Genomic DNA, 21,965 nt, shown 5'->3' on the forward strand with positions numbered 1-21,965 from the left:
ATCACATAACTTAATACAACAGAAATAAACTGACAGAGTAATGGAAAATAAAAAATTATAAATGTGGCCCAAAGCTACACGGATCACTGGCCACAATTCATTCAGCTGGAGGTCTTTTTTTTTTTTCAAAGTTAATTTTAAATAGAAATAAATGTGGGCAAGAAATTTAAACTAAATAGGGAGCAAGCCTGAACCCTAAAGGCTTTACTAAGTGTTAATTATGCAGGTTTAGACATGGGCTGATTTGTAAGCTTGTGATAAACCTTAAATAAGTATATATGTATATTTTTGTCTGTTCCCTTGAAACGCATGCAGGTTCTGCAGGAGTTTCAACAGCAGCTGTTTGTGCAGAAGAACATGGCGTTCCAGCAAGCAGTACGGTAAATACTGATGTTTTTCTCTTTTTATTCATTATTAAATGCATAAAATATCACATGCGATTGCTTTTAGTGATTATTGGGGAAAATAAACTCGTATTTATTATGCATGGAATGAAATCCCCAACCTTAAAAATTTAGAACTTAACATGATTTCTCTAAAATGTTCAAGTAAAACTTGAAGAATAATTTTTGAAACTATTAAAATCCAAATCTCAAAGTGTTTGGGTTGCTTTTAATACAAATTTTGTAGCATAAAATAAGGTTCGTGTTTGACTAATTTAGTTGGCAGGAGGTGTTAATCAGTTTACCGGAAAATCAATTTCTACAGAAAAGTGAAGTGAAATGTGGATCCTTCAGGTTTGAACTGCACAGGTTGGAAACCACAGGTAAAATGCTGTAATGAACACAGATCAGAGGAGATTGTTGAGAAGTGGAACAAAGCTCAACAGATGACAGATTAATTTGTTTAGACAACAATCAATACAAAATCAGACGAGTGGAACAAGCAGCTCACGGGCATCCTGAAAGCTGAGCTGGCCGTGGCCACAAAAGCCCGGACTGGACTCGGCTCAGGACCTTGATGCTCAAAGCGGCTTTAGGCAGAGCAGATCCACCTTTTTGGTCCAGAGTTAAACATCTCAACAATACCAGATGCAGAAAAGATTTTTTTTTTTTTAGACATTCATGATCACTGGAGTATGAAGCTTGAGAAGCTGGGTGATGACCTTTCCTCTAAATTGATACACAAGCAGGAAAAACTGTTCTAATTTTCTAAAAAATTGTAAGTAACAGACAAAGTAGCTCCATTGTTTGAGTGTCAATAATCTGTCTGCACTGAAATAAACAACTAATTTAAATAGATTTTAATCACAAAAGTGCTGCACACACATTATGGAACAGTCTGGGTAAGAAGTCAAAGCAGGAAACATAATAAGTCCTGCGTGATTGGTCTTTATCTTTGTTAGTCTGAACTATGAGCCTGAAGGCAGAACAGTGAACTTTGTACTGTACTCCTTGCCCTGCACAGGAACTTAGATTATTTCCCATTTTTAGTTTTTATTTACAGATGTGTCGTCTCATTTCCTCACCGTGGGACTATTTCCAGCTCGTGTTTGTTCCGACTTTATCAGACTGTTTATCTTCCTAAATAAATGCACAACCTCCACTTTTAATTAAATATTTGGATTGGACGTGGATCTTTAACATGTCACCAGGTGAAGGACTGGTGACATCCTTCAGAAGATGCTCATTTGTGTCAGATTTTAGTCATAGGTAAAGTTATGACTGTAGACTGACGGGTAAATCAACAGGGATCAATACCCTGCTCCTCTTTTTTCCAATACAAGTTCCTCTATCAAATCATTTTTTGACACTTGAGTCAGCAGTCCAAGCAGAGATGACCAGAAGTTCCTTTTCCCACTTAAGTGGTATTTATGGTCACACAAATGCGTCTGACAACAGACAGGCAGCGAATACTGGGATACCAGTTATAATTCTGACTTTGAAGTGAAGCCACTTTTTGTTTTGGCTGTTTTTAATCAGTTCCAGTCGTGTTTAACCCCCATTTAGATTTACTTTCCCAAACTTTGTGGCACTAATGATTCTGTGTCCAGGTTTAAAACACCTGCTCTTTGAATTTGTACAGAAATTCTAGTTTAAGTCTGAGTTTTGTGCTGCTTTGGAGTATTAGTTGTTTTATATTACCTGAGTCCTGAGTAAAGTGTGGTATAAATGCAGGCATGGTCTCAGTGTTTTCTTCAGTGTTCTGGCTGATGTTATTGAAGCCACAGTGAGCATTTTTGTCCGTTCACCAGTGTGGCGGTATTTGAAAAATATACATCACGGGTGAAATGAAGATGGTTAAACTGTTACATCGCAGCTTTAATTTGAATGAACGTGTTTGTCTGTCTGCAGGCTTCTCAGCCAGACGAGCTGACCATCGAGGAGCAGGAAATCTTGGAGGTCATCGATGATGGCGACATGGAGGACTGGGTCAAGGTACAAAAATAACACAAACACAGTTATGTAGCAGATGCACTCTCATGTTTGAGGGTTGGTTGTTTTGTGTATTAGTTCACTCTCTGGCTCTTAGACTGTTTGACAAACATTTAGTTTCAGTTTTTATAAGACCCCGCACCGGTACAGACTATCTACTGGACGTTTTAGTGTTTCTCTGGGATCAGTTGAACTGATGTGGCTTCAGGAATTAGAATAATTCAACTAAAATGCGTGCGGTGCATTGAGGCAGGTCAGGTTGGCCTGGGTGGTAGAAGCTCTGCTGAACATACAGACAAATCAAAAAATGTACAAATACACAGTTCTCTGCTTCTTTTTTGGCCCTGCAGCCGTAAAGGGCTGATGGGAGATTCTCGTCACGCAGCCGGGCAGGCAGGTGGGCGGGCATGGCACCCAAGTTTGTGAATGCAATAATTCATGAATGAGGCAGTTTTTAAATTCATACCTTAAGTGCAGCTACTGAAAATCTGGACCAAATCCTGATTGATGGTGATCCAATCCTGCCTCAGCAGCGCTCCGGTTTGATCACAGTTTGTCAGCTTCTGCTTTTTAACAGCGGTTCGTGGACTCTTGATCAGTTTGAGATCTGCGGAGTGACCTGGTCATGGATATAAAATGTTAATTTGATGATCTCCCAGCTACTTAGTTGTCATTTTCACTTTGTTTGTCACAGACTGTTACAAAGTTGCTCCTGGACCTTTGGGAGAAAATTTGAGAAGTCTTTGAGGACATTTTTCGGGTGGTCAGTGGTGTCTACTTAAATGTAGAAATGTCAGCTGTGGATGCTCCCATCATTGTGTGAAGTCATTCTTTTATAAACGCCTCTGCAGAGCTGCTGGTGTGTAGTCATTGTGTACTTTGTGTGTGGTTGTTTTCAGATCATTTCCCTGAAGGAACATTGTGCATTGTTGCTGTTTTACTTTTGTTTATTGTGTAAGTCTGGCTTTCCTGTGAGCCATTGTGCAAATGTTCCACGTGTTGAGCCAATATTTTATGTATATTTACTTAGGTGATTATCTTTTCATATACAGATATAGTGTTTTAATGGGGTATTTATTTTAATGAATATAATCATACATAAAAATGTGAGCAATATCATTTATATAGATCTGTTTTAGTGCTGTGATTCCCCACAGCATGCCCCAACAGAGATCCCAATACCTCTGAGTGTTTTCAATCTGAATAAAAATAAGTAAGCAGCGGAAGGGGAGGCCACCGGTGTTCATGAAATCAAGCTTCATGAATTCAGCAGAGGCTTGTTTAGGATTTTAGATTTCTCGTTAATTCAGGAAGAGCGAACAAAAGCTCTCCTATTATTCTCTTTGTGGCTGTTATTAAATTCTGGCGACGATGCAGTGATATTGTTACAGCCCTACTCTTTACATCTGATTTTATTTTTTCTCATTAGGAGTTTTCCTGTTGAAACATTTTTGGCTGTTGTCATCGTCTGTGTGCATTGTCTGTGTTTCCAGGCCAGAAACCGTAGCGGACAGGTGGGCTACGTCCCGGAGAAATACCTGCAGCTGCCCTCCTCCAACAGCCTGCTGAGCATGCTGCAGTCGCTGGCCGCGCTGGACGCCCGATCCCATTCCTCCAGCAACTCCACCGAACCTGAAACCGAACCCCCAACCGGCTCCGTCAACGGAGACTCGAGGAGTGAGATCCGCCTCCACCAGATAATATCGGAGTTTTGATTTCCTGCTTTGTTTAATACCCTCGTTGCCACTGTCTGTGTTGCAGTTTCATTCGCAAAGGCTTTGTACGACTACGCGGACAAACGGAAGATGAGCTGTCGTTCCCAGAAGGCGCCATCATCCCCATCCTGAGCAGAGAGACCCACGAGGACGATGGCTTCTGGGAGGGCGAGTTTAACGGCGTTGTTGGTGTAAGAGTTCAAATAATAGTTTGCAAAAGCTTGTGACTGCAAAATTGTGTCTGCCTAAGGGACAGTTTGTTCCAGGAGATAAGCGAGAGTTAGAAGATTAATAGGAAGCACCTGGCCTCCAGACGGAGAAGATGTCCTTTTAAATGTGTCCAAAGTCGTCAACAGAACATTTGTGGTTTTGAAACTTATGCCTGTGTTGTATCTGCTTGACGCATGAGGGGGCGTCATAAAAGTAAACCCTGATGGTATAAAACAACTGCTTGTGTATCATTGGGCGGAGATCGATGCTGTCTGTGGGCAGTGTTCATCTCCCCACGCGCGTGTTCATTAAAAACATTGTTTGACCGAAGCTCTTCTGGACCATTATTGTTTTGTGCTCACCCTCAATGTTTGAACTCGTAACAAACAGCAATAACGGCAAAACATGTAATGGACGTGCTGGTCCACTAGACAACATCATGTTGATGTAAAGCTTTGGGTCTCTTATGCAAAGTAAAGAGGCTGAAATAAGGTGTCCATGAGTATCAGTTTTCAACATTCAGTATTAAGAGACAAAGACTGTACGGGTTGGGCCAGTCGTCAAGTCCTGGAGCAAAGTGAGCCTGCAAATCAATAAGATGCAAATCAGTTTATACCTTTCATATAATGTTTGAATTTGTTTATTCTGAGTTTTATTGTTCAGTTAGTTTCCACAGTTCATATATCATGTGTAATTTTTCATTAGTTTCAGTGTTTGTTTGTATTTTATTCTATTATTGATGGTTGTGTTGACAGATTTGTCCAAATTTAAAGCTATAGATGTGAACTTTTGGTTCCTTTATTATTACCTGTATAATTAGTTTCAGTGTTTGTGAAGTGGGGAAGGAGGACCCAAAAGCAGGACTCGTGCGATGGACAGTGCTCTTTATTTACAGTGGAGTAAATAAGACAACACAACAATCCAGTGAGCTCCCTCGACTCCTGTGTCATGTCTTCACCCAAAACTCCGTGCTATCTGCTCCGTGGCTGCTGTCCACCTGTGCTCCACTCTCCTCCTCCTGGGAAAAAAACAACAGAGGCAGCCGTCAGGACACCATGCCGCCTAATCAACAAAAAACAGTCCCAGTCTAAATAATCTAAAAGACCAACCACGGCTCCAGTGATGGCAACACACAGTTCTAGTGACCAACCCAGTGGGCGGCACTCGAGACGAAGCAGTTCAGGTGGCCTGCACACATTTAGTATCAGGCTTTACAAAAAAAAGTATCAACTATGTTAGGATCCATGTTCCTCATGTGTGATGTGTGTTTACATTTGAAGGTGTTTGTGGATTTGTCACCTCTCTTCAAGGTGTGGTTTGTGTTTGATGCTGAAAGAGATAAAGACTGCTGATTGGCTGAAGTAGGGTTCAATAAAAATTGTTTGGTTGTTGTTTTGGGCACTGCTCAGGTCCACATTAAATACACTGCTGCTCATGTGTGTTTGTAGGTTCTCAGTCATCCAGGTCATGGTTGTCTAAGGAGCCTGGAAAGAAAGCGACTTTACTTCTTTAAGGTTCTGGATGATGTTTAACTTCTGATCCAAGAAGCTTCTTCAGTTGATGTGCTTCCTTTGCTCATTTTCCACCTCTGCACAGTTTCGTTTGATGACAATGCAGTGCAGTTCTCCCAAACATACAACAGAGGGCGCTATGCACATTCACTGAAGTGCAGAAAAATACAAGTGGAGGAGGAAACAAACAGCAGCATCAAGAGAGAAAACTGAAGTGTTCAAAGCGAGTTACTTTAGTCTCTTATTGTAATATTAATCGACATCTAAACATCACGTTGATGCTTCATGTTTGACTTCCGTGTCCTTTTACTGCTCAGTTGGAAAATATTGATGCAATTTAAAAGAAGAGGAGAAGAGTAATTTCTCTGTACTACTTCAAAAGTAATTTGAAAGCACTGCCTCATATGGAAAATGAATCATGATGAAATCCTGAAACAAATAGTGTTTGTGAATATGAAGAGTTTAGTTTTCAGTTTGGTCTTAGAAGTATAAAAATGCAGGACTGAAGACAAGATGGAAATGATGTGTTATGAGAAATAAAACATGTCACTATGTACTATCATTTTATTTTGTTTATTTTTTGTTCTTGTAGGTTTTTTGCTTTAGTGTAAATTTTGAAAGCACTGCTTTTAGTTTGAAAATTGGATTCAGTGTTTAGAGTTTGGACAAAACAATGGACGGTTTCAAGAAATGTATTTTATCAACAAAACTTATTTTCATGGTTACTGTATTTATTTTAATGCCCTCAGTGCACGGAGGCCAACAGCCTCCATGTAAACATTTCCACCCCCAACAATCAGCTCTGATTTATGAAGTTTATCGTGTTCAGGCCCTGCAGCTGGTTGGTGGCATGTCTGATCAGAAAGCCTTTCTGCATCTTCACAGTGTGAGTCTGAGAGTTTCTGAACAACAGCATGAGCTGCTACACACCTGACACCACATTCAAACACACACAAGCTGCAAATCTGACACAATATTTTAGACCAAAGAAAAAGGTTCACAATTTGCAGTTAACATGAAGATATTCTAGAGTAGAAACAACACACAGCACACAAGTTTCATGTAGAGATGATTGTTTATTCTGGATGTTATTTTCATTCAGTTATTTTCCATTACTTCTTGGATTAATTTTCTCATTTATCCATTTCATGTAAGGACAGACTTTTACAGAAACAGATAGTCTAGTACAGCCACAACTACTACTACCTATGTGTACACCATAGATCTTATTATCGTATATCACTCCACCACCAGAATCACCCTGCGAGAGACAAAAATGTAATTTGTTATGAGTTTGTTTCAGGATAATTGCTGTCTACACAGTAAATATACAATAATGATAACAGTAATGCCAACTCACCGGACATGTACGCATGTTAGATTTTTTGTAACACATCCTGTTATCATACGGCACATTGTCATAACACTTTTTGTGTCTGATATCCTCACAGCTAGCAACATCCATTTCTACACACTGCAGTTTACTTGGTTCTGTTTCCACTACAAAAAAGTGAAAAGAACAAAGCACTTTATAGTGTTGAATTCTATACACATTAAATTAAATGCTATGTTAACAAGACGGATATTTTATCTTATTCAGGATATTACCAACTAAAAGAAATGTATTCTTCAAGAGAAATTGAAGTTAAAAGAAGAACGGAAGAAATACTATGTGTCAAAACATTTTTTAAATAAAATTTAATTTCAAAAGTGCACAAAACCCCAAATTAAACAGAAATTGTCTAGCTGTGACATAATCAAGCAAAAATGGTCTTACTTAACTCTCCAGTGTTAGGATCTTTTTCAAACAAACCATAGCCGGCCATCTGAATTTTGTCTCTAGAAAAAGACAAAAAATAAGTATTTCCAATTATATTCTATACCTGGGATTCAAGCCTTGAGTCCACTTGCAGCCCAAGTTAACCCTACTTGGTATATTGACATGAAGAAATATAATGCAATTTGACCCTTGAAGGGTTTTTTGTTGTTGTTGTTAGGGAGGATTTGTTTGTTGTTGAGTGGACAACCAACTGCTCCAAGCTGGTCAAGAAGGCTCACCAGCGCCTCTTCTTCTTGAGGACTCTGAGGAAGAACCACCTGTCCTCAGACATCCTGGTGAACTTCTATTGTTGCACCATCGAGAGCATCCTGACCAACTGTATAACAGTCTGGTACGGGAACTGCTCTGCCTCGGACCGGAAGGCGTTGCAGAGGGTCGTGAAAACTGCCCAGCGCATCGCCGGAGCACCACTTCCTGCCATAAAAGACATCTACAGAAAGCGGTGTCTGGAAAGGGCTGGGAAAATCATCAAAGACCCCAGTCACCCATCACATGGACTCTTCACCCTCCTGCCCTCTGGGAGGCGCTACAAGAGCCTCCGGACTAAGACCACCAGGTACCGGAACAGCTTCTTCCCCACAGCTGTCAGACTCCTGAACTCTGCCTCCTGACATCTGACCCACGTTAACACATGGACTGAACACACACACCCACAATGGACAACTGTACCCTCTGACCCACGTTAACACATGGACTGAACACACACACACCCACAATGGACAACCGTACCCTCAAACACACAATAATAACATGGACTGAACCACCACTCACAACCACTAGCACTTTATATAGCCTCTGTAGAAACTATCTACACCCTCACTTATCTTAACTGCACTACTGTATAGCTCTGTAATAATCATTCTGTACATACGATAATTTTTAACCCTACAACTGTTTACAACTTGCATAGTTCCCATTTCTGTATAGCTGTATATCTCAGATTCTGTAAAGTTATTTATTTCATATTCTGTATAGTTTTTCATATTTATATCCTGTTCATATCCTGTACATAGCTTGTACTCACTACAGCCTGTACATACCTATAGTTATAGAATATTCACAACATACTTCATACCGTGTACATTATAACATACCATAATAGACCCATTTCTGTAATATACTCACATATCTATACTATTGCTAATATATATTGTAATATATCTATATCACTAAAGCACTTCTGGATGGATGCAAACTGCATTTCGTTGCCCTGTACCTGTGCATGTGCAATGACAATAAAGTTGAATTCTATTCTATTCTATTCTAATTCTATTCAATGCTAAAATAAGTTAAATGCAATTAAAGTTAAGAAAAATGTGATTTAACATGAAGGCCATATGAGCAGAGAGTACAAACATGTTGAGGGACTGGCTGTGTTAGTTCAGTGAGAGAGTCATTTGTAAAGAAAACCATTTTCACTAGCAGTCAAAAACTAATGTGTACACTTATGTCTGTTTTTTCTTTCGTTGAATACATGCAAAATGATAGCAGAAGTGCTGCCACGTGTCTAGCCAGAATAAGAGTCACTGTGAGTATAATATGGCTTCTTGACAAAAACTTAAGTTAAATGCAAAATGTAATGTTAATTAAATAATTTAATATATTTTGTAAATTAACATCATGGTCAGGTCAGAGTCAGGGTTCAGTAAGCAGGTGACTAATATTCAACATTGTGAATAAATAAATAAATATCATAATGTAAATAAATGTAAAATGTCAATACAAATAAATAAAAATAAAAAAGTGGAAAAGTCAGAAAGGATTCAGACTTATTAGGTAAGCGCACAACTTACATATTGGGAGGATTTGCACAGTCTGGTAAGGCAACGGTCTTCCTGCCTGGTTGTGAAGGAATTTCCAGTAGCATGATGTCATCAATTGTATTTATGCCCACAAAAAATGATCCACTTGTGATTTTGACCTTTTTTTTTTATCTGAAGATCGTTGAAATAGTAACTTTATCCATGATGGATGTGGATGAACTCCTAAAGTTGCATACATATCCCTGCACAAGGGGAAATGGGTGTAAGCGACTCTAATTACAAAACATGAGCATTTGAAATACTGTCCTAACTTTTAAATTCAATTAAAAACATTTATAAGTGAAACTGTTGTTTTCTTACCATCCAGGTTCATTTTTCCAGCAGTGGGCTGCAGTCAGAATCCACCGTTCATGGATCAGTGAGCCACCACAGAGACTTTCATGTGTTGCACTGGTTGCCTTTAGTTTCACGTGATACTGACGCTCAGTGTCTGGACACATGTGGCCTCCATAGATCCTTTTGTGCAAATCTACTCCTGTGCTGACTGTGATGCCTGAAAAAGAAAATAATTTACTCACAACTGGTTGTTCTTCCATCTGAAGAACAACATATTCTTTCTAGTTAATATAGTTGCAGAAATGTGTCTGCAAATTGATGAAAAGAAGAAAAAGTACAATCATACTGTAGAGACAGTGTTCCTGATACTGTAACATTCTGACAAATGCATAATAACTGATATCAAAGCAGAGACAAAGAAGAACAAAAACAGTATCTGGTGGTTTAGTGAAAACCTAAATAATCCTTTAGTAACACAGAATTTGTCGCAACCTGAGAAATAAGTGCAATATTTCACTCACCAACACACAGAAGAAGAAGAAGCTTCAGATGAGCCATTGCTGTCATTCAGCTTGCAGTGAATGCTGTGCTGGGACCTTTTTAAGCCTCATTTTTTAGTTAGTGATGGATCCACCAATCAAAGAGCCTAATGTTATCAACAAAACCCCATTGGTTCGTTGGGACAGTTTTCATGCAAATGTTGAACATCTCTTCATCTTAACAAAAAAGTGTCCTCATTATTTGTAGTCTTTGTCATCCACATACTCCAGGAAATGATACTGCATTTGTTAAAATAAGTTGTTTTTTAACAGAATAATTTCAAAGTTGAAGTTAATTTATACACACATAACTTTTTAGGGTGTGTGTATATCTTTTTCTAAGAGTAGCATAAAGGAAAAACTATAAAACATCTGTTCTTCAATTAGCAAGATATTGACTGACTTAATTTAACAATGTGTTTATTTTCTTTTTTGTTTGTATTTTGTATTGCACTTTTCTGTACTCATAATCAAATATAAATCAATTCTTGGATAAAAAGTTGTTTGACATCCTCCCGGATCATATTCTTAGCTTTTTAATAACAGCACAATTTTAATAATAATCAGTTTGTTTCTTTGATTTTTCATCATATTTTTCTGATATTCACTCTGTGCTGTTTCAGATCAGTTTGTGATGTGTCCAGGTGACAAAGCCTTTTGGGTCAAATTTGTGATATTTTGCTATGTAAATTAAAGTGGCCTTTGTCTTGACTGTTGTCACATATGATGATGTTTCAAAGGTTCTGCTATGGGCTCAGATGGTGCAACCGAAGATTAAATTTTTAGTTTTATTTTTTTCTTACCCGGACTAAAAACATATGCAGCAGTTTTTCTCAACTAGTCTGTAACACTTTCTGACACGTTCTTTAGACGGACTCAGGCGCACACCAGGAATTCCTTGTGAAAGAAGACAGTGCGTTTATTTACAGTGAGAAAACACCAGGTGAATATATGTACAGAGTGCCAGTGAAAAGGCGGTCCGGGGCTCCAGGGTCCGAAGGAAACAGGGAAAGGGTCCAACATGCTCCACTCTCTCACAGAAAAGTCCAATTCCTCTCCTCCGCTGCTCCTCTCGCTCACATACTCAAACTGTGGCCACAAGTTTGCATCATGGCGCTGATCCAGAATCCTTCCCTTATTGTTAATTCCTAGTGCTATAATAAAAAAGCGATAAGAATAAAAATATGAAGTAATAAATATACAATAATGTATGTATGATGATTCAATTTGTTTGACTATCCACTCGGTGCAGGCACAACGTTTATGTATTATTGTATAAAATACAATCATGTATTTTCTTTAAAATGTGTTTTTTGAATATCATAATTACAATAATCCAATCCATAATTGTGTTTTCTTGTCATTGTCTTTTCAAAGCAAACAGGAGTTTAAACCACAGCAGTGAAATATGAGCTGAGTCAACTGAAGGTGAACAAGAAAGAGCCTGACAGCTGTTGTGTTGTGCAGTTTCACCTGCAGTATATAACATATCAGACTAGAGTTATGTCCTACAGCTTCGGTTCCTGAGAGTGTGAAACGTTAACATGGTCCTTGTGTGTGTGTGTGCACAATGTTTCTTTACAAGTGAAACTAGAACCACTAGATATGTGGTTCTAGTTTGGCTCTGTTGGCTCTGCTGCTGCTTTGTTTGCAGGAGCTGCTTTACTTCCAAACTTTCTGCATTTAGCAAATAGCCTCTTTTGCTGTTAGCTAATCAAACAGAGGCAAGCAGAGAGAGTCTGTCACCTTCCTCCCTAAACTTGATTAAATATTACCACAGTGTAATAGTGTACATATAGTTGAGGACAGAGAGACAAAACAGGTGAGATGAGGAAGTGAAGAGAGAGCGTTATGCAGTTTTCCCACTCCCACCTGATAAAACCATCTGTTTTGTTTCTCATGACACTTCTTTCTCTCTGATTCTTTCACTGTCTGTGAAAACAGAAGACTTTATTCATAGAGTTGTTGTTTTTCAAGGTTTTTATTTTGTTCTGTTCCATTTTGGCATTTGGGGATTTTGTTTTGCACAGTATGAGTGCTGCACACTTTGGAGGAAGAATGAAATTGTTGCTAATAGTATTTTTGTCAGACTGTGCCATGTATGTCACCATAAATTCACTCAACAGTCGTGTTTACCGTTCTAAAAGTGCTCTACATGTACTATGGTCCAGTGGGTGCTGCACAGTCTCCTGTTCTAACATTTAATCAGTCTCTTGGTGCTACATGACTCGTGCACATGAGCAACTAACAGATGATCACTCGAAACAGGAAGTATCTGTGCTCAATTTTCAGTGTCATGGCAAACGCTGTGGAGGATATTTTATGATCACTGACCATAATTTCAAAATACTTATTTGAGAAGTCGTTGTAATATTAACTTTGAGCCTTTATTTTTGATGACAGATCATATTGACTGATTGTTCTGAGAGGCTGTGGCTGAGAATATTATAAGATGGAATCAGAAAAGGAAGATGAAAAAGGAATAGAGAAGGACACGGGGAAAAGAAAAGAAAAATATAAAGTGCGATGATGCAGAGTAGAGAGAGTAGATGTGAGATGAATCAGTAAAGAAGTAAGAAAAGAGCAGCCTGCAATAGTCCACTGTTAGTATAACGTACAGTGGGATGCAAAAGTTTGGGCAACATTGTTAATAGTCATTATTTTCCTGTATAAATCGTTGGTTGTTACAATAAAAATTGTCAGTTAAACAGACACACACAGTGATATTTGAGAAGTGAAATGAAGTTTACTGGATTTACAGAAAGTGTGCAATAATTGTTTAAACCAAGTTTAACTCACTAACAACCTTGGAAGAGATTTTTATTTGTTTATTTTGCATAGGCTATTAGTATTAGGGACCCACTAATCCAATAGTTTGATTAGATATCAGTCCCATATTTACAAAAAAACCTTGGTCAGATATCGGTGACAATGAGCTGATCTATTATTCACTTCTGGTTTTACTTCAACATGCCACAGGAGGGCTAACGTAGCATGGAAGCAGCTAAGAGCACAGCAACAGTAGTGTGGGCGTGTTTTGCCCCACCCACAAGTTAATTATTGTAATTATTACTTGACTTGAAAAGAATCAACCTTTTGGGATTTGCTTACCTGGATGACTGAGCATGCATCATCTGGACGTAGCGTTTTCAGTGAGAGAAACGTTTCGTCACTCATCCAAGTGACTTCTTCAGTCTCAGCTGACTGCAGGTTTCCCCAGTCTTATAAACAGTACATTTGCAAAATGACTGAAACTAGCACCACTGATCCCATTGATCAATGGCCTTTGATCAGTAGTTGTTCATCAATGGTCATGAGAATCTGTATATTAATTACCAAGGAACTGACCTCCCAGACCATTGTTCATTCAGTGGTGCTAGTTCAAATTTAAAGGTTCCTTGTTGATTGATATGAATTTTATTTCATGTGAATAATCAGTAATGACTTATTAAAAGCACTATGTCCAGGTCATTCACTGTCATACAGGTTCTGCTGTGTTGATATATATTGGGCAGCCAGATGTGCCTTCTTCACCTCCAGAAGTGTTTTTAATTTTGAGATGTTGCTTAACTGGTTAAAATTGGGAGCTGAATTGGAAACATGTGTTTCTTCAAAAGACCAAAGCTCAACCAGTAACAGCACGAGGTGGAGGAGAAGTGAGAGAGTCGTCTTTTCTTTGGCAGTTAATGTTGCTGTGCCCACAGTTCCTTATAGTGGTGAAAGATAAGTAAGCACTGAAGCAGCTGCTACTTAGACAGAACTCCTTAATGCCATTTGCAAGTCAAATTCACCTTTTAGGTTGGTAAGGGGACACAGGAGCATTTTCATCTTCATGATGTTTTATTGCTGTTTTACTGCTCTTGGAAATATCAGCATCAGTTCCACAGTAAAAAATTTGCTTCTTATCAATGCAAACGTGGTCATTTGTACTCAGTGTAAACCACAGCAGTAAGACAAGAAGGCAAATCAGAGACATCAATGGTTATTCATACACTTCCTCTCATAATACCCATTGTGTTGTCTATTGTCTATTCTCTGCTCTGCTGACTATATACTGGGCTAGACTGGGACAAAAAATCAGCCCAGGCATTTTGACTAGTGACCGGCCCACCATGGTATTATAGGAAAAGCCATAAAGCCTTTATAATAAACTTAAACCTACACCACCCTCCCTATTCTGGTATTCTAAACGGTCTTTAGCAAAAATATAAAACAACCAAATTTATAATTACATATACCTAACTAATAGGGTTGCCAACTCCCAGCAAAAAAAGAAAAGAGAAAAAAATAGGGAACCACTCCCCCACCCTCTGTTTCAAGATGCTTAATTGACAAAACTGATTTTAATTTTATGCATGTACCAAACAAATGCACAGAAATCTATTATTTTTCTCCTGTAATCAAATAGATTCAACATCTTTCTTCAACAGAATTGCAGACTGCACAGATGGTACCTTCCCAAAGGAAAGAACACTATAACTTACTAGGGTATATACTAGACTTAATATTTACTGAATACAATAATGTATTTCTATACATTTTACATCAGATGAAAACTTTGGTTGTAAGATTCAGATATTTTATTGTATTCTAATTTTTGCCTTATAACTTTTGCACTGTCCACTTCCTGCTGTGACAAAACAAATTTCCCACGTGTGGGACTAATAAAGATTATCTTATCTTATCTTATCTTATAAATATTTATTAAAAGCGAGACATTTTAAATGAGAATATGAAAGAAACGTAAGGATCCTGATGTTATTTGTCTCTCAGAAACAGTTCATAACTTCCCTTCAACTCATTCATGTCACCTAAAAGGTAACCCTGTTTCTCCATCACCTGTTCAGCTCTGATGATTCAGTAAGGACATCTCCTGGTTTCATCTTCATGTTTCCCTCTCACCACATATCCAAACCGAAATCATGACCAGCAGCTTTACAGCCGTGGCTCCAGCAAACATCAGCTGATACTAGAAATTAACATTAACTAAATTCTACCGACAGCTGATCAAGCTTAAACGTGCTGCTGTTGTTTAGCGCGACATCTGCTGGTTCCCTCTTTCTGGCGCAGAGAGAAAAGCTGATCAGCTGATCATTGATCAGTTTCATGATTGAATTAGCATCTTTCTAGCTGAAGTAGTTATGAAATCGCGTTCCTTTTCACCTCAACTTTAAAGTTCGACCTCCTCTGCTGTAACTGGTCAAGCCCAGAGTCGATCATGACCAACTGGCCAATCCACCACCATTTATTTATATCGTTAAAAAAGAAAAGAAATAAAACCCCATCGGCCCATAAAAACGAAAAATCACGAGCAGCCCATCGGGCAAATGCCCAGTATGCCCGATGGCCAGTCCAGCCCTGACTATATACAATATTTTGAAAGAGAAGACACGTCCATGCATTTTGCAATCACTACTGGAGCTACTGCGAAGTTGGCACTCAATTCCAGCTGTAAGTCAGAGCTGTGGTCAAGACATGATACCAGGAGAATTCATGTCAAGCACGTTTATTAATGGAGCAGAAAGAAAAAAGTGTGCACAGTATGTGTTTTGTGGTTTGAGGATACTCACTGTTTCTGCACTCAAAGCTCACAGACTAACAAAAACAACAGTTTACAAGTGAAGTTAAATTTAGTCTCTTTACATTTTTGTGCCACTTATATAAAAAGGTAAAACAGTGGCAAGTTTTGGGTTTGCAGGAGCTGTTTTACCTCCAGTCTGCCTGCAGATGGTTAGCAGCTGCTAACGTTTATCTCTGTTAGTAAAATGTCTTCTCCTGCCGTTGGCTTATCAAACAGAGGCGAGGTGGTGTTGTACATTAACTTATACTCCCTCAGAGTGCGTTCGATTCAATTTGCATTGTTATAACAGTGAACACATTATTATAAGCTGCTCTTTTTATGACTGGGATTTTGCACACAAACACAATAATTTACTTTGACTACAAACATGTGGCCACATAATTTTATTTAACCCATTTTTAAAAGCTTGACTCTGATCCCTGGATTGTCTTGCAAAATACTACACAAGATATTTTGTAAGTTGTTCTTATATAAACTTTCAGGATTTTATTGGTGATGACAGATTATATTGACTGATTGTTCTGGAAGGACAGACAAATAAAAACTGGAGGATGCTGAGTAGAGAGGGTGGATGTGAGATGAGGTAGTAAGAAAGTAGGTGGATAATAGAAACTAATAATAAGATCATCAAGAGTTAATTCATTTGATTAGTTTCATTATTTTTATCTTACTGTTTTGTTTTTAGTGAAGGGATGATTAAAATTACACTTTCAGCAGTGATTAGTAAAGAAAATGAGAAGCTGTTGTGTTTCAGTGTGACCACACAGGGGCAGTGCTGTATAAATGTTGTGTTATCTTACCAGGCATGGTCTCTTTATAAATGCCCAACAGAGCAACAAAATGACTTTAATTATATGCTCTGTGGTCAGTTGTCAGTTTGGTTTACTTGATACAAACCGTCTCCTCTCAGATCTCAGAGGACTGATGTCTCATAATGGGTCCCTGCATTAGTGTGATGGAGTGTCTGTAGTCAAAATCAACTGATTTTGTTTTTCTTCAAAAAACAGAAACTTCTGACTGACTGATGGCTGATCTTCTCTGTTCCCCACAGATTTGCCAACTACTCAGCTAATGTGATGGTGGACAGGAAACCTGGGCTCTAATGTCAATTATTTGTTTTCAAATCATATAATATATTCAAAGCACTTGAGTTATTCCTAAGAGATCGAACTTAGAGATAGATCCACCTTTTTCCTCATCGCCACATCATAAACTTCATGTAAAACACTGACCATAGCTGACACATATTCTCAGCACAGTCAGACATTTAAGACTAAACAGCACAAGGTGGAGGAGAAGTGAGAGTCAAACATTTGAGTAAAAGTATTATATTTGAAATTTCCACCAACTCTATTTCTGTGTTTGCAGTGCTGTGTTTACTCAGTGGATCTAGATCAGGGGTGTCCAATTCGAATCCTCGAGGGCCGGTGTTCTGAAACTTTTACATGTGCCCCTGCTGAATACAATTAGAAGGTCATTAGCAAGACTGTATAGAACAGGGGTGGGCAATTCCAGGCCTCGAGGGCCGGTGTCCTGCGGGTTTTAGATCTCATCTTGGGTCAACACACCTGAATCACATGATTAGTTCATTACCAGGCCTCTGGAGAACTACAGGACATGTTGAGGAGCTAATTTAGCCATTTAAATCAGCTGTGTTGGTTCAAGGACACATCTAAAACCTGCAGGGACACCGGCCCTCGAGGCCTGGAGTTGCCCACCCCTGGTATTGAACCTGACCTGAACACCTCAGCGTGCAGTCAAGTTCTATAGTCTTGCTAATGACATCACTTCCCTCCCTCTTTTTAAGTCCAGACTCAAAACTCACCTATCCACATTAGCCTGTTCCCCATCAATTTTTCCATCCCGCTACTTTAATTTATTTTATTTTTTACTCAACTTTTCTAATAACTTGTTGTTATTATTTTGTAAATTGTTATGTTTGTTGTTGTTATTGCTTGTGTGCAGTGTCCTTGAGTGTTTTGAAAGGCGCTTTCTTAAATAAAATGTATTATTATTAGTAGTAGTAGTTTTAGTAGTATTAGTATTATGTTATTTCAGGACACCAGCCTTCAAGTTTTGATGCCTTTTTTTGTCACCTGTGATCTAGATGGTCAAATTCTGTGTTTTCAAATAAGTAGAGTGTCTCTGCTCTCTGTCACACTCTGGGATGAATCACAGCTTCCATTATTAGTTTACAGTTTGTGTTTCTCATTAAACTTTGCATTATTTAGCACCATTTTCTATTTCTAAGCTTTATCACAATATCTGTTCATTTAACCATATTTGCACTAAAATGCTGTTATACAAGAATCCATTTCAAGCCTGGGAGACCTTAGAGAATATGACAAACATTGTTGTGTTTTTGTCTGCATCTTTTTGGAGCATCTCAAGATTTTGTGATCTTTTCCGATGCCATAATACTTGAAAGATGGTGTGCATGTTTCTTCAGGAAAAACAAGCTTTAACACAAACTGAATGTGCTGATGTTACAGTGATGATGTGTCCTCAGTCATATTGTTCAACAATGTCTCCCTCAGCTGGACTGGTGAAAATTAGCAGACAGGAAATAAGGCTACGTTCACACTGCAGGCGAAAGCGCATCAAATCCGATTTTTTTGACCCTATGCGACCCATATCCAATCATGGTATGACAGTGTGAACGGCACAAATCCGATATTTTCAAATCCGATCTGGGTCACTTTCGTATGTGGTACTGAATCCGATACATATCCGATGTTTCAGAAAGCGACTGCTGTGTGAATGGTCATTTCGCATTAAATCCGTCTTTTACGTCACTGACACAAGACAGACGCCAATTATCAGCGTCGGAGAAGCGCCCGATAAGACATTGCGAACGCTTCCTGGCCATCCAGTGTAGATGTTAGTGAAACTGTTGGGAAGACAACGTTGGAGAAACGTGAACATTTTATTTGTACTGTATAATCTGTAGATTCTGACAGAAATCTGCAACTATCCTTTGAAGCACCGCTCCTCTAAAACAGCAATAAGGATAATTATTAGGTTATTTACATTATTATGTAAATAACAAAATAACTTAAAGCAAAAATTGGGAAACGTAAAGTCGGAAGTCTTTATATTAACGGCCATCAGTCAAACAATATTGTTTGCTCAGGGTATAACCGGAGTGCGTTGTGTGTGACGTCTTCTTTTGCGCATGCGGGCCGCTTTTAGCGTTCACACTAGAGCGCGTTTGCTGTCGCATTTTATTTGTAGTGTGAACACGCAGACAAAAAAATCGGATTTGATCAAAAAATCGGAATTGAGCATTAAGACCTGCAGTGTGAACGTAGCCTAAGTGTCCCCTTCAGTCTGGGCAGAATGAAGTGTTTAACCCTTTAAGACCTACCACAGAACCAAGTCTGCCAGAGCTTATATTATATTTTTACATGTTGTAGTGCCATTTTTGGGAGCATTTCAAGTTGCTATACATCAATACAACCATTACAGCCTAAATGTTAATAATATGCATGCATTAAGTGCATAGTAATTACATAAATTGCAAAAAATTGCAATAAACTACAAAAAAATTGAAAATCGTTTTTGTTTTTTAACATATATTTCTAGTTAGAGAAATTTAAGAGGCTTATCCCTCAAAACTGTAAATACAAAAAAGTTGCACAAACAAGTTTCCCACCACAGGAAATTTATTTTGAGTGTCTTCATAGTTTTATTTTTGAAATACACCAATTTCTATACACTGCAGGAAAAACGAAAATAAATATTATAGTGCAAATTTGCAAAAAAGCAGCATATGCATCAAAATAAACTATTTCCAGCAGTGCAATATGAGTCCTAAGCATCCCAGAAACGACAGAGAAAGTCATAAAGTCAAACATAACTTTTTAAAAACACCAGTATAGGCTCATGAGGCCTTGGTGGTAAAAAACTACATTTCCGCGACAATGATGTCACTTCCGGTTTCGGGCAGGACATGACGGACATGCGATAGTTTGTGCTGATGGACGTAGGAAGTGTTATGAACAGCTGATCGGATCGGCAAAGCCTGTTTCTGGAATATTATGGTTTTTTTTGCTGCAAGTGCTTTTTATGCAGTTTTTGCAAAGCTTTATGTGGAAGGAAACTGTGACCTAGGACAAGCTGATGCCATAAGATGTAAGTACAACTCCTCCGGTTTCATATGCAAAAACAATTATTGCGCTACCACGCTACCACGCTAGCTCACGTGGTTGCAGTGCTACCGGGATTTTAAAATAGTTACGCAAAACGGAGCGTGCCCGCTCTGACCGGTTTTAAAGGGTTAAATGAACTGGTTAAATATTGATGTTGAATTTCTTATTGACTTTTCGTAGTGGTGTATCCATTTGTCTTTTTATCTCTGATTGTTCTGTTTAGGATCATAAGAATAAATCATTTTGACCAATGATGTTGTGTGACATTGTGAGCTAAAAAGTTCAGCACTTTTTTAAAGCACTCTTACTATTTTGTTAGTTATACTCCAAAACATTGTTTGAATTTATGAACTTATGATGTTTTCAGTGCTTTGGATCAGGTCAGCTGAGAAAAGTTCAGACAAGTCGATGACGATGTGAAATCATGTTTGAGATTTCAAATCAATATTTCAGGTCATGTATCAAGTAAAAAGTCACTAAAGGCAGTTCAAGTCTGTTTGGTGCTTCATCCCCAAGATTTTATCTTCAGTTATTTTCTTGAACTGAAACTCTTATTGTTGTAAACTGCTGTGTTGGTCTCTACTTTATGTTGCAGGTTTAGAACCTGATCGCAACTAGTCTGAAGTTTACTCTGTTCTCTGTTGTGATTAATGCCAATAAAAAGTAACAATTACAAGCCTGTGTTCACTAACAGTCTGTTCAATACTTCTAGAAGATATCATCTTTCATTTCCTCACTGAGGAAAATGAATGAAGAGAGAATAAAACAGGTTTGGTTGAGAGAGCAAGTGGATGAAGAGGAAAGGGAGTGAGGAAGAAAAATAGTTAATAGTTTGTGGTGGATTTTTGTATGATATGTATAACTATCTAACTATATACACTATATGCCTATCTGCACTGAACATATATACTCTAATTTTCACTGTAACTTTCATGTAGCGTCTTAAGCACAGGGTTTTCGGGAGGAGCCGTGCTGCTCTCTGATAGGAAGCAGGACCATGCTCTCCTGGAGAATGGAACAACTTAAAAATTCGATTAGAGTGTTATCTATTCTAAATATCGCTTGGAAAAGTAGAGTCAGCTAGTAAAGCATGCACTTTAGAACAGCACACAGCAACACTACATCTGAGCGGACTACACCTTTCTTGGCTGCTGCCTCAAAGCACATTGTGCGCTGTCTATCTTGCGTGCTGCACAATAGCGTTTAATATTTAGTATCTACTGTTATCTACTGCTAGCTAGTTTATTGTGATGGTGCTGTATTTATCATTTTTTGTGTTTTGTTTGTTTTCTCTTCTGTTTTTTTTTCTCCCTGTCCTATCCCTCAGTCATGTCTGTCCCGTTTGTAGCAACCGAAAATAAAATAAAATAAATACATAATTATAATAAAGGTCAATCAAATGGACCAATATGGCAAGGCCATGATGATCCACTTGGTAAAATAAATCCGCTTGGCATCTTTCTTGGCCTTAAGACAACAATTCTGATGGCTAAAGATCCAAACGGGACAAAAAAAAAAAAGAGTCTTAAGCACAAGACATTTTGCTTCACCGTGGTTTATTAAGGTTTTACATTAACAGGACAGTTAATGCTGTCGAGAGTTTGCCTGAATAACTCATCTCCAGCTCCGGTAACTAACCTTCCCTAATACACACTCAACGTCTTTCATGCAGCACAACCAAAACAGTAACATTGTAACAGAGCACGATTAAAATATCATACAATATAATCACACACACACACACACACACACACACACACACACACACACACACACACACAGCTGATTGGCTGAAGTAGGGTTCAATAAAACTTGTTGGTTGTTGGTTTGTGCACTGCTCACCTCCACATTAAATAAACTGCTGCTCATGTGTGTTTGTAGGTTCTCAGTCATCCAGGTCATGGTTGTCTAAGGAGCCTGGAAAGAAAGCGACTTTACTTCTTT

General features: G+C 38.4%; 1 protein-coding gene across 2 annotated transcripts; it reads left to right on the plus strand.

The window, feature by feature from the left end:
• Positions 1 to 161: 161 nt before the first annotated feature.
• On the plus strand, positions 162 to 6,371 carry LOC146707170 (F-BAR and double SH3 domains protein 2-like). 2 transcript variants are annotated; one of them, XR_014920770.1, is made up of 5 exons: positions 162 to 380; positions 2,295 to 2,378; positions 3,869 to 4,052; positions 4,137 to 4,281; positions 5,749 to 6,371. XR_014920770.1 is itself a non-coding variant. In XM_085458498.1 (4 exons), the coding sequence occupies exons 1-4, from the start codon at positions 279 to 281 to the stop codon at positions 4,220 to 4,222; spliced, it is 456 nt and encodes a 151-aa protein (XP_085314624.1). In that variant the 5' UTR covers positions 162 to 278; the 3' UTR covers positions 4,223 to 5,014. The 2 variants fall into 2 exon arrangements, 1 of the variants encoding a protein (XP_085314624.1); XM_085458498.1 differs by lacking the exon at positions 5,749 to 6,371 and having other exon boundaries at positions 4,137 to 5,014.
• The last annotated feature ends 15,594 nt before the right edge of the window (positions 6,372 to 21,965 follow it).

This window comes from Copadichromis virginalis, linkage group LG6 (assembly GCF_057382275.1).
Source record: "Copadichromis virginalis isolate Kocher_CV1m ecotype Utaka linkage group LG6, C_Virginalis_male_GT1.1, whole genome shotgun sequence".
NCBI lineage: Eukaryota > Metazoa > Chordata > Actinopteri > Cichliformes > Cichlidae > Copadichromis > Copadichromis virginalis.

Excerpts from the sequence above, each read along its gene's own strand:
- LOC146707170 (XM_085458498.1), top strand. The coding sequence starts at position 279 with ATGTATATTTTTGTCTGTTCCCTTGAAACGCATGCAGGTTCTGCAGGA. Across the intron at positions 381-2,294 it reads GCGTTCCAGCAAGCAGTACG|GCTTCTCAGCCAGACGAGCT; the intron begins GTAAATACTGAT and ends GTCTGTCTGCAG. Across the intron at positions 2,379-3,868 it reads ACATGGAGGACTGGGTCAAG|GCCAGAAACCGTAGCGGACA; the intron begins GTACAAAAATAA and ends CTGTGTTTCCAG.